General features: G+C 33.5%; 1 protein-coding gene across 3 annotated transcripts in view; it reads left to right on the forward strand.

The window, feature by feature from the left end:
- Positions 1-12,099, forward strand: part of LOC107439727 (Regulator of G-protein signaling 7) — an 81,912-nt gene that overhangs the window by 63,332 nt on the left and 6,481 nt on the right. For all 3 annotated transcript variants that reach the window (XM_043054088.3, XM_043054089.3, XM_071184730.2), the window contains 5 exons: positions 2,079-2,204; positions 3,084-3,158; positions 6,421-6,532; positions 6,606-6,698; positions 11,870-11,964. In XM_043054088.3, the coding sequence (XP_042910022.2) occupies positions 2,079-2,204; positions 3,084-3,158; positions 6,421-6,532; positions 6,606-6,698; positions 11,870-11,938 (475 nt within the window). In that variant the 3' untranslated portion in view covers positions 11,939-11,964. The remainder of the gene's footprint in view (positions 1-2,078; positions 2,205-3,083; positions 3,159-6,420; positions 6,533-6,605; positions 6,699-11,869; positions 11,965-12,099) is intronic.

Here is a 12,099-nt window from a genome sequence, read left to right on the forward strand (position 1 = left end):
GCTTAAAAAGTACTTAAAAGGTGTTTATTTTTGTTGAAAAATCTGGCTACGCACCCTGCTTGACGATGTAAGCTCACTACAAGTCGGATTATTAGAATCCTGCATTTAATACATTTCCTGTGGTGATAGATTCAGGTCTCTAAAATGCAGGTTATGCAACAGTTTTTCAAAAATATAATTCAGCTGCTATCGATTAAAATTTAAAGAAATGGAAGGCAAAAGTTTAATGCTAAAATGTGTCGCTCTAGCAAGAGCTTCAATACTTTTATTTCATTGAGTAATTACAATACTGAATAGATATGTTCTGAATTATTTATATTAGTGATAACAACGAAAAGGTTATTTCTTTGAAAACGAGAATAAAGACGAAATAGTGTTGTTGTGTGTCTACCACTACAAAAATACAATTCTAATTCACTAGTATGGAAGGCATGTTAACTCGATTTTAAAAAGGGGTACCTTTTCATAGATGGCATTGTCGATGCCCCACAGTGGGGACCTTCGGACGTGATGTGAACACGCCTATCTTGACAGAAACTCCCACTTCGATTTCAACACACCTACTTCGATGTATGGTTCACATTCAACAGTTTATTGGCTATCTGTGACTCCGACATTATCCACCTCCTCACTCTGTTGCTACTCAATCTCGATCACACACAACTTATACACTCGACTGCTAATGGCAACACAGGTGCGACAACGACCGTGATCTTAAGACAGCTCTCGCGATCACCATTTAAAAGTACGGTGATGTTAATACAGCTCTCCCGGCTTCTCACAAAACAGCAATGAATAAACTAGTGGTACCCGTTCATCGAATTCCATCACAGATATAATTCTGGTGGGGGAGTACTGTAGTGTGTCTATGTCAAGGGTACCTTTTCATAGATGAATGTTGAGATTGTCGATAACACTCGCCCCACAAGTGTAGTTGTAGCTTTTTAACCCTTTCCAGTGCAGTGACTGGAAATTCTTATTCGAAAAATATTGTAAATCACTAATATTGTGAAATCATAAAATATTATCTGGGACTTACTAAGGAAGTACTCCTAGTTCATGGATTTTGATTAAAGTGGTATCTTTTGAAAGGTCTTGTCTTGGAGAGCAATAATGTCAATGGTGTAACAAACCAGTCTAGGGTCAATGGTTTCCGCGATAATCGCAAATGAAGCCATTGCCTCATAGGATTGATCTTTCATACAGATTCCCTCTTACAGTACAAGTACCGGTGGGGACATTACGAAAATTTGTGAGTAGTGTGCTTTTTTTGTCACTAGAGAAACACCAAAACATCACATTTATAAATTACGAGACACAGATCCTTCTAAGAATACAATTTTTCACTCAATATTTATGTAATGAAATTCACTATTAAAAAAAAATAGATAATTTTACTGTGACTAAATTTTAAAAAAATAAATTAATAAACGTCTCTATTTCGGTTGAAGTTCAACATTTCCCTGGTGAAAACTGCTACCAAATGATCCCTTACTCTCCCCCCCCGGTCCTCCGTAGAGAAAATATACGTCCCTATTACTGACCGCTGAGAAGATTATTGGTTTTAAATGTCACAGCGAACAAAATATTTAATAAAAATGCTTTATTTACGTCGCAGTAGAGCTTCACAATGGGTAACGGTCTGGGAAACATCCCTGAGGAGGATCTGAAGACATTCCATCACAATTTTGATCCTCTGCAGAGGGGATGGCTCCCCTGCTTTGGTAGTCCGACGACTTTCTTGCGACGTAAAGCACTTTATGGTTGAACAGTTTAATGAAAACCGATACCACGCACCCTCGGTCCCTACACAGGCTGACACCCCACCCGCTTACTGACCGTAGCCAGTGATGCCTGTTCTACGGGGAACCGTGTTTTTACGATCTGCCGGACATACTTTATGGCAAGAGGAATTTTTACTCCAGTATTTTTAACACACTTATGGCAAAGCCTGCTTGGAAGATGAATCCTATGAGTCTCCCCCTTTTTTATTTGCGAAAATCATTGACCTTGTAATATAAGACCTTTCTCTAACGGTACCGCTTCAGCCCTTGAATAATTTGCATGTTGTTTTTTAGAAAAGACATTCCAGCGAGACGTGTGAGGAGATGGGCCTTCTCTCTGAAGGAACTCCTCAAGGATCCGGCAGGGAAAGAGCAATTCTACAAGTTCCTCGAAAAAGAATTCAGTGCGGAAAACCTCAAGTAAGTACATGCACCGATTTCCATCATTAACAATGTTTTATTTCTATAACAGATAGGATGAGCCGTGGTGGCTCAGGGGATAGAGCGCTAGCCTCCCAATGAGATGACCCGATTTCGATCCCAGCGATCCAGTTTTAATATTATGGGTCAATATTGAGAGGAGTTATAATATGTAAGATTGACTTCGAATTTCCCCATTTTAACGATATCATATATAGTATATATATACATACATAGTAAGCTATAGAGCCACATTGTGGGCCCCCTATTAGCCCTATAATTATTTCCTCTGGTAGGGTACTTAGGCCCATGTTGAAATACTGTATATTGATTCGAATTCCGCATCTGGTTCGCACCGACCACGGTGCTGACGTAAATAATCCTCAGTGGTAGATGAATCATGGGTTAGAGTCCCCTTGTCGATAGGCTATCCGTGGGAGGTTCTCGTGGTCTTCACAATGTAACACAAATGCAGGTTAGTTCCATCAAAAAGGTCCTCCACGTAGGAAAATTTCTCCCAATTCGCGATCCAAGAGTTCCCTTGTCTTCTGGATTGGGTTCAAAATGACAAGGCTACGTGGTTGAACAATGGTAGTCGTAAACCCAAAAATTGGGTCGGCTGTTCAATGACTGGTAATAAAATAAAATAATATTGTACAGTACTGTATATCAATAGTGTAAAAATAGAGAGCTAAGCAACAATAAATTAGAAAAAGAAAACTTTTAGGGGTTGGGAGGCAAGGATGTTGCAAACCCGTTTCGTGAACTTATGCAGTTGTGCCCCTAAATGTTGTTTTTTCCCTCATACGCGAGGATTTAAAGTTTATTATTACTCTATTTGTGTTTGCTTTATTTTTAATTGCATTTGTATTTTGAAAGGTTTTGGGATGCTGTCCAAGAGCTAAAACAAGTGCATTCAAAAGACATTCCACTCAAAGTACAAGAAATATGGAAGTAAATATTTATTTTGTTTTATTTCTTCTCAATCCATTCCTTGCTATAGGAGGAAACTGAACCTAAACGAATTTTTATAGGACAACATATCTCTAAGAAGGGGTATCTTGCCCTAAGCTGAAGATGGGATATCTTGTCCTCTATAAATTTTCCCAGTGCACTAATGACGAGATATCTCGTCCTCTACAAATTTTCTTAAGAGTCAAAATGACAAGACATCTCTCCTTTTAAAAGTTTTCAGTTTGCTAAAGACAAAATAGCACGTTTTCAACCAATTTTCACAGTGTGCTATCTCTTCTTTCGAAATGCAGCTCTATTTCATTTACCAGAAATGTAAATGAATGTAATGTAAATGTCCCTTATAATCTTTTTATTATTTTTCCTGTATTTTAAACTTTAAATTTTTAAACCACCAGTTTTCGGTCATGAAGTTAGACCAAAAATATTTTTCATGAAGCTTGTACAAATTCCATTATAATTTGACAGCTCTCACATGGTAGATATCGTTAATTTTAATAAATTTCAAATATTTATAAACTTTATTTTTTATTATCTGCCAATTTATAAACTTTAATTTAATTTTTTTTCTTGAATTTTTCATATATTTTACTGTAAACATCAATCTAGGTGTTTAACTTCACCTGTTTGTTAATAGTCGGAATAATCACAACTATTATACATGTAAAACGTTTAATTATAGAGGTGAATTTGTTACTTTTGTATTTTTGTCCGATTACCTCCGTGTTGTTGCCAAAATAGTACTATGTTTTTTTCTTGTTTTTAAATAAATGACACGGAGGGGCTTCGCCGGGCCTCTCGGCCAGTGCGTGTGACAGATACTCTCTGTCCACCTCCGGCTGTGCGGGAGACTGTCACGGCGACAAGTTGAAAATTTTTCCCGCATACCCATACTTGGGGGGGGGGTCGAAGACCTAATTAACCTTGCCAGAAATGCCCATTCTCGTCATCTAGAGTGCTTTAATGAAAAGATATTTAGCCATTCATTAATTTTCCTTGTGTGCTAATGACGATTTATCCCGTTTCCATGAGTTCAGCTATGCTCTGGTACAGGGATGGGCAAACTTTTTTGGTCGTGGACCAAAAATCTAGAAAAAAAAGTTTGGTGGGCCGAGTAAAAACTTCTGAAATAAAATAAAGTCAATTCATCATTGAGTGCATGTCACTCTACATCAACTTTGCGATTTTTAGTTGCCATTTTGGGATGAAAAATGTTTACAAATAACTCAAAAAGGCAGTAGCCATTTTATACATTTTCATACATACCTTTCCATACGCAGTAAATTAAGTTAGAGCTCGAGCCGGCAGAAAAATCCGTTCGTTGGAACTTGAAACGCGTAGTCAGCCTCATATGAAGTACAATTCACCTATATTAGATTCCATATGTCTGCTCCTCGAGAAAGACAAATACTAGTTGGAGCTAATCTACAGCTATTCTATAAAGAACTTTTGCTTTCAACATTTTACCAGTTAAAGCTGTTTGTGCTAACTATTTTAATTAATTTATGTTTTGTAGAACAAAAATAGAGAAAGTGGAAAGGTCATCAGTACTTTGTTAAAAAAGAAAGAACAAAAATAGCTTTAAACAAAGTAGATATATTCGCCACAGATCGGCTAGTTAAAATTCTGTCCGCGGGCCGGATAAAATCTTCCGGCGGGCCACAGTTGGCCCGCGGGCCGTAGTTTCCCCATCCCTGCTCTAGTATAAAAAAATATCTCGCCTTTTAGAAATTTTTGCAGTTTTCCAAAGGCGAAATCATTCAATAGACTGTAAATGTAAAGCAATATTTACAATGATCCGATATTATTATTTCTAAATTTAAACTTTTCAACAGAATAAATGTTTTCTTACTCGACGGAAAAATAATTTATTTCGCACATTCTCGTTATACCATCAAATATATTTTTAGTAACTTTTCTGAACTTATCTATCTCTCCTGCTAGCTGATTATCCTTTATGAGAGCGATTAAGAGATGACATGTTTGTTGAAAATATTATATAAATATTTTTAGGCTTAAAAATTTGCCTACATTAGAATAAATTATGTGAGTGTGTTTAAACTTATTATGTATGGGAAAATGTAGAAATTATTATTTTATGAATACATTTTTCTAATGTGTAATTATTGTGTTGTGTGTAATTATTGTATTTACCTCTATATTAATTGTAATCTATTAAATATATTGTAATTATGATGTTGTTGAATAAGGTTGTTAGTTAATAACACTTTTTAATGAATAATAGTTTGTGCGTGTATTCAGGGGTCTGTTTAGGAGAAATTTGGGTCCGTTAACGGACCCTTCACAAAATATCTTTTCATAAAAACGGACCCTTCACAAAATATTTTAACTTAAAAACGGACCCTTCACAAAATAATTTATCTCTTAATCAGACCCTTCACAAATTTGTTTATCTTCATTATTATTTTGCTAATCGAATAAACCCTTTCCAGGGCAGAAAACAAGAAAGATGGATGAAAACGAATTAAGTTTTGTCTTCGGCAGACGATTCTTCCATTATTCGTCCGAAATGAATATTCTGCGTTGAGCAGTATAGGCTAAATACCAAATATTTGCATGTTGCATCTCTAATTTAGAAACAGCAATTGTTTATTTTTTAAAATTTAATTTTTTAAATTATAATTTTACAGTGTTGAGCATAATCTTGTATGTCTTTACAATTTAAAAACTCCTTGAAAAAAAATTTGTTTTTGCAATAACGGACCCTATTTGCACAAATTCATAAAAGCGGACCCTGGTTGAAAGAATGTGAGTAATTTTTTCACAATTTCACGAAAAACGGACCTTTCACAAAATGTCTGGACAGACCCCTGATATTTGTAATAGTTAGTCATGACTGTTTGGTAAAGTTTTTTTTCTCCCATTTTTAAACTGTTATACATCCGGAATAATAAGCTATTTTTTGTGTATTTGTTACAATTAGTCTGAACCAGTAGTTGGAAAAACTACATTATCTTCGTCGTTTACTACAACAACTACTTTGTTACAAATGTAGTTTAACTACCACCACAATTACTTTTTTTTAATTGTAGTGACTACAATTATCTTATAACTGTTTTAGAATTCTTTTCTATTTATTTTATTTAATTTAATTTATTTATTTAGTTAATTTATTTATTTAGTTTATTTATTTATTTAATTTAATTTATTTGTTTATTCATTTTGGCAAAAGAGCTTCTGAGAACGCTTTTAAATAGTATGAAATGTTTGTTCTTTTTTTCAGTCTGTATTTGGAGATAGATGCTAAAGAAGCGATTAATATCGATTCTAAGAGCTATGAGATTACCAAAAAGAACATCGAGAATCCCGACAGGTGGACATTCGAAGAAGCCGCTGTGAGTAAAAAGAACATTTTATTTCTGTGTAATGGAGTGACATAAATAATCTCTTTTTATTGTTGTTTTCCAGGCTCATTTGTATCAATTAATGAAGGATGATAAATACTCTCGATATCTGAGATCCGAAATGTATAAAGAATATTTGAATGGAATGAAGAAGAAGGTAAATATATTAGAGCTTTCTAATGACTAAATACGCTGTCAATTATTCTTAAGCTTTTTAAACTTTTCCAGTTGCTATTTTTAGTATAAAAGTTTTATAAAATATTCTTGAACATGTCATTGCTTTACACATTTTCAATTGCAACTATAAACGAAAAAAAAAATCAATTTTCTTAAATTTCTCATCTTGAACTCTTTATAAACACTTCCAGTTGCTATTTTTAAAATAAAAATTTTGTAAATATTCTTTACACATTTCCAATTGCAACTATAAATGGAAAAAAAAAAAGAATTTAAACAATTATAAATTTCTCTCAACTTAAAAACTAAAGTACTAAGCACTTGGGGCACGTACTTTTCTGCAATAATTTCATTGAACATAAACGTTATTAGTCGATTTAAAGAAATACAAGGGTGTTATAAATCGGGTATAATGCTAAAATCGAACGAAGATTATTTTACTTAGATTATTTAGAATCGAGGAACCGTCTTAAATAAGGTGTAAAATTTAAACACCTTAGTAAAATTTCACACTAGTAAAATTTTAAGTCAGCTATATACGAATCAATCAATCAATTCTAGCCTGGATCACCTTGATTTATGACTTTTTCGGATTATCTCGTCGACCTGTAAATGCGTAAATCTTTAGGCACCATCATAATGAAAAGCAATTTCCAAAATAAACATTCTAAACACATTATATTTATCAAATAATAATAATAACAATGTAAGTTTAAAAATGCGAAGTAAAAAAGTGTAATGAAAAATAATCAAAACAAAGTAAAAACCTCTATTTTTTTATAATTACACATTGAATTATTCTTGAATCTAACCATAAATATTATTATTAATCATTTCGGAGGCCAAAAATCCTTGATAGCTTTTAAAGTGCAAACAAACTGCTCTCTCTCTCTTGGTGCTAGACAAATAAAAAATTCGAATCATTTTGCAACGAAGTAAAAAAAGAAAACATACATAACAGATTGAAAAAAAATTGTGATCGCTTTATCACTGGTTATCCATTGTCCAAATGCTTTTTCTTTCTAGATTGACTCTGTTAAACGCCACAACATTTCAAACCATCATGGGTTGCTGCCTCCATTGATGTTTTAAAATCCTGCCTTACGTACGCGTTTCAAGACGTCACAAAATACTTTTCCCTCTTCAGTATTCATATTTATATTAAAATCACCGCCAGTCATTATAAATTTATAATAAAGAGAATATAAAAATACTTCAAATTATTATTATGTAAATACATTAAAAATGCCTGCTAGTGAAAAGAAAAAACAGCAGCTGTCTCCATAGCAACGCATGCAATGACGATGCATGAACACTGTTTACAATTACTCTTCAACACAGTTCAAAAGTGTGATGACGTCCAAAATAAGGCGCGCACGCCATAAAACCCAAAACAAGACCCATTTGGCCAATGGGTGGAAACAGTATATTTTAACACGCTAAAAAAATCTAATTTGCGTAGTCAAGGATTACACAGTAAATAGGATAAAATTTTCAGTTATTGTCCCAGAAGCTACATTTTTTGGCGATAATATCGGATTTGGCGAAAATGGACAACGGAATATTCCCAAAGTAACCACTTTTGCCACCCTACTGCAAAATTTCTGAAAAACGATTGATATAGTTTTCAAACTTAACGCCTAATGTATAGGGTGTTTTGCAATGACCACCGTTAATATATATTTTTAGACCCCTTGAAAAAATTACGTATAAAAAATATGTACGTGATGGTTCGGTAGATAAGGCAGGAACTGTCACGCCATCGTGAAAGACTGGGATCTTGAACAGTGGCGGTTTGAAGTTCATCCTGCATCAGATCTAATTCTGATCACAAAATTGTGGATCCTTCATGTCAAAAACGTGCTGTTTCGTGAACGCTTTATTCTTAAGCGTTGCCATTCCAGTGAGACCGAATAAAAACTTTTTTTAAAATAAACCCAATCATTACAGAGCTCAATAAAAAAAAAAAAAGTCGGGGAGATTTCCGTATCGTGATCTGTGGCAGAATAATTGCCAAGCCATAGGAACTTCCGGGCAGAGGCCCGCGAGAAACTAAAAAAGGAAGAAAGGAAAAAGAAAAAAACATCACAGAAAGGGACTAACTCATACCCACACCCGGACAAACATCTACATATTTTTTAAACAAAAATTTGCAAGTTTAAAATCTATTTGGCACCTTGGCGGTTGCAGTTAGCGCAACAGATCACGATACGGAAATATCCCCTAAGATGCTATTTAAAAGTTGAAGGTTTGATAAAGCTTAAAAGTGGATCAAAGACTAGACATAAAATGGTTTTTGACGATTTTAATCCCTCACTTGCTGTTCCCTACCGCGATTATGATTGGCTAGAAGCAGGAACATGTCCCAGATAGCACTGTTATCAGATTACTACAAAAATGCGCCCATCACGGAGACTCATATGACGTCGATATAATAAGGCCGCCTTTGGTGATGTCCCATTATTAACTACAATCACAATTTCAATAACTGCATATTAATGAGCATAGTTCATTAAAAAAAATCAGAAATGATAATGCTAACATTTATTTATTCATAAATCATTGTGTATAGGGATAATTGTAAATTGAACCATTACAATAATTTTGGAATTACCCAGAGCACATTTGATGTTAAAAAATCAAGATTTTGAATTAAAACAGAATTTGAAAGATTTTAATTTCTTTAACTGTGCAAAAATGTTAATCATCATCATCATCAGACAGTCCAATGTGGGCCAATACCTTCCTCTGAATATTTCCCAATGATGACTTCCAATTTATATTTGATCTTCATTTCTTTTCATTAATCGTAAGAAAATCAGACTCAACCGAGTCAGCCCATCTCAACCGCGGCCTTCCCCTCTTTCTTTTTCCAGTGGGTTTAAAAAGAAGTGTATTTTTACTGTATTGTCTTCACTCATTCGAATCACGAGGGCTATCCAATTCATTCTATTTATTTTTATCTATTTAATAATATCGTGTTGTTTATAAATCTTGTAGAGTTCAAAGTTACGTCTCCTTCTCCAGTTATTGTTTTCATTTACACCACCAAGTGTACTGGGCAAATCATTCTCTCAAATATCGTGATCAAAAGTGGAAAATCAATCTAAATTGGAAAATAGAAATCCTAAAAAATATTATTGATTGGGGGTACATTATTATGAAATTGAAGAAAAAACTAAAAAACAAATGTGATTAAAATGAATTAACGTTGACTTGATAATCGAAAATAAGCCTCCAATAAGTATTTGAAAACGAAAGAACCTTTAAACAAAGAAATTAAATTGACTTAAAATCGAAAGTGAACCAAAATCATAAAATTTTTCTTCAATCATTAATCTTAAGACACTAATACAAATTTATTCGTTAATACAAGAACTTGCTTACATGCAAAAGAAAAACAAAATAAATAGGACTCGCCCCATTTCATAGGATTTTACACTTTCTGTTGCGTCACATGAATAAAACGGAACTTACCATGTTACGAAATAACTTTTTGCTTTTGAAACAACCACTATGAAAGCTCAAAACTTCTTAAAATCAAAAGCTTGGCATACAGAACACTTTTCGAAAGAAAAAAAAATGCTATGGCTATTAACAAACCATAGAAGGATAAAAAATTCGTCTAGTTTAAATGTAACATTCATTAATAGAGATCACTTTTATGAAATATTCGATTTTTGGTGACATCATCGTTGCTATAATTATCATATGAGTATCTTTTTTCACCAAATGAGACATATTACAATTAAGTAACTAAACATCATCAAAAATCAACAGCCCACAAATAACTTTTAATGAATAATAGAACAAAGTTTTAATAAAGAAAAAGAATGAATAATCCGTTTCAACAGATTTAAAACAAATTAATGAAATTTAATCTTGCAACAAAATGTGCTGACGATCGCATGGCAATGACATCAGCTGTGGTTCGCGTTTGATTTAAAATCGTTTGCTTTTTGTTAAAAAATGTTAATCAGATGTATATTCTTTTGAATGATTTTCGCCTATTTTTCAATTACACTTTTATAAGTTGAATATCGTTTTTTTTTTTTTTAAGTTCCTGAAAATGAATCGAAGTAAACATAATCAATATTTGTCCATATGTACGCAAAATAGAAGAAAGGCATTCATTCAACATTTAAAAAAAAGAATACAAAAATGCTAGGTTTATGGGATTGTTCGCTCAAAAACTTTACTTTTCTACCTCTGCAAAAATATGTTGGAATAAAATAAATCTATCACTTTTACTATCACGCTAAACATTTACAACCCCCATTGTGCATTGTATTGTTTGATTGGATGACAAAGATTCTAAAAAAAAAAAACTATATTAAGGGCGCCTCTGTATATTTATGCAGGGTATTTTGTAATGACAACTTTTAATACGTATTTTCAGAATAAATAAAAGTTTACATATTGAGAGTATTAGCTTAGTATTTAATCTAAAGACAAACAAAATGTTATAAAAATCTGACAAATCATCATAGCAAGGCCGAACTGAAAATATCAAAACTTGTTTGATTTAATTTCATAACCGTCGTTGACCCAATATTTTTGGGCTTACGACTACTGATGTTCAACGCCGTAGCCCGGTAATTTTGAACCCAATCGAGAACATAAGAGAAATCCTGGATCAAATATTGGGAGACCTTTGTGGAAAACTTTATGATGGAACTAACCCCCGCATTTGCGTTACACGGCGAGAAAAACCACGAAAACGTTCCACGGTTAGCCTGACTGCAAGGAGACTCTAACCCTTGATCCGTCTACCACTCAGGATATTTTATGTTAGCACAGTGGTCGGTGCTGGCCGGATGCTGAATTCGCATCGACCAGTCATTGCTGGGATTCGAACCCGGTTCACCCCATTAAAAGGCGAACGCTCTGCCCCTTGAGCCCTCAGGGTTTGATTGCTGGAGAAAACAGAAAGGAATTTAGATACGATCATTAGAATACCTTCAATTTCCACCATATCGTTTTTTGTATCTTTCATTCCGTCTTTCTCACAAGTAATTTGTGAGATTTTAATAATATTTTTGTTTTTCCCTTCATATATATCAATTCTAATGCGCATACTTTCAAGATTAAACAAAAATCTTGAGAATATATTATACATATTATTTAACTCCATTCTTTTTTTCTCACTAGACTTCCGTAAAAGGTATCCGATCAGTAATATCATTCAGTGCAAAAAAGGAACAACCATCTTCCTCCTAGCATTCAACAAATCTTTTTCCTATAAGGTAATCACTCTTTTCTTTCATGTTTTTTCTCAATAAAATAGATAGCTATCTCAATAGAGGTAGTTTTTAACAGATATCTCAATAAAATAGATTTCTCAATAGAGATAACAGATGTCTCAGTGAAATAAAGATAGT

The sequence above is a fragment of the Parasteatoda tepidariorum genome, chromosome 5 (assembly GCF_982258835.1).
Source record: "Parasteatoda tepidariorum strain Cologne lab strain chromosome 5, Ptep-v5.0, whole genome shotgun sequence".
Taxonomy (NCBI): domain Eukaryota; kingdom Metazoa; phylum Arthropoda; class Arachnida; order Araneae; family Theridiidae; genus Parasteatoda; species Parasteatoda tepidariorum.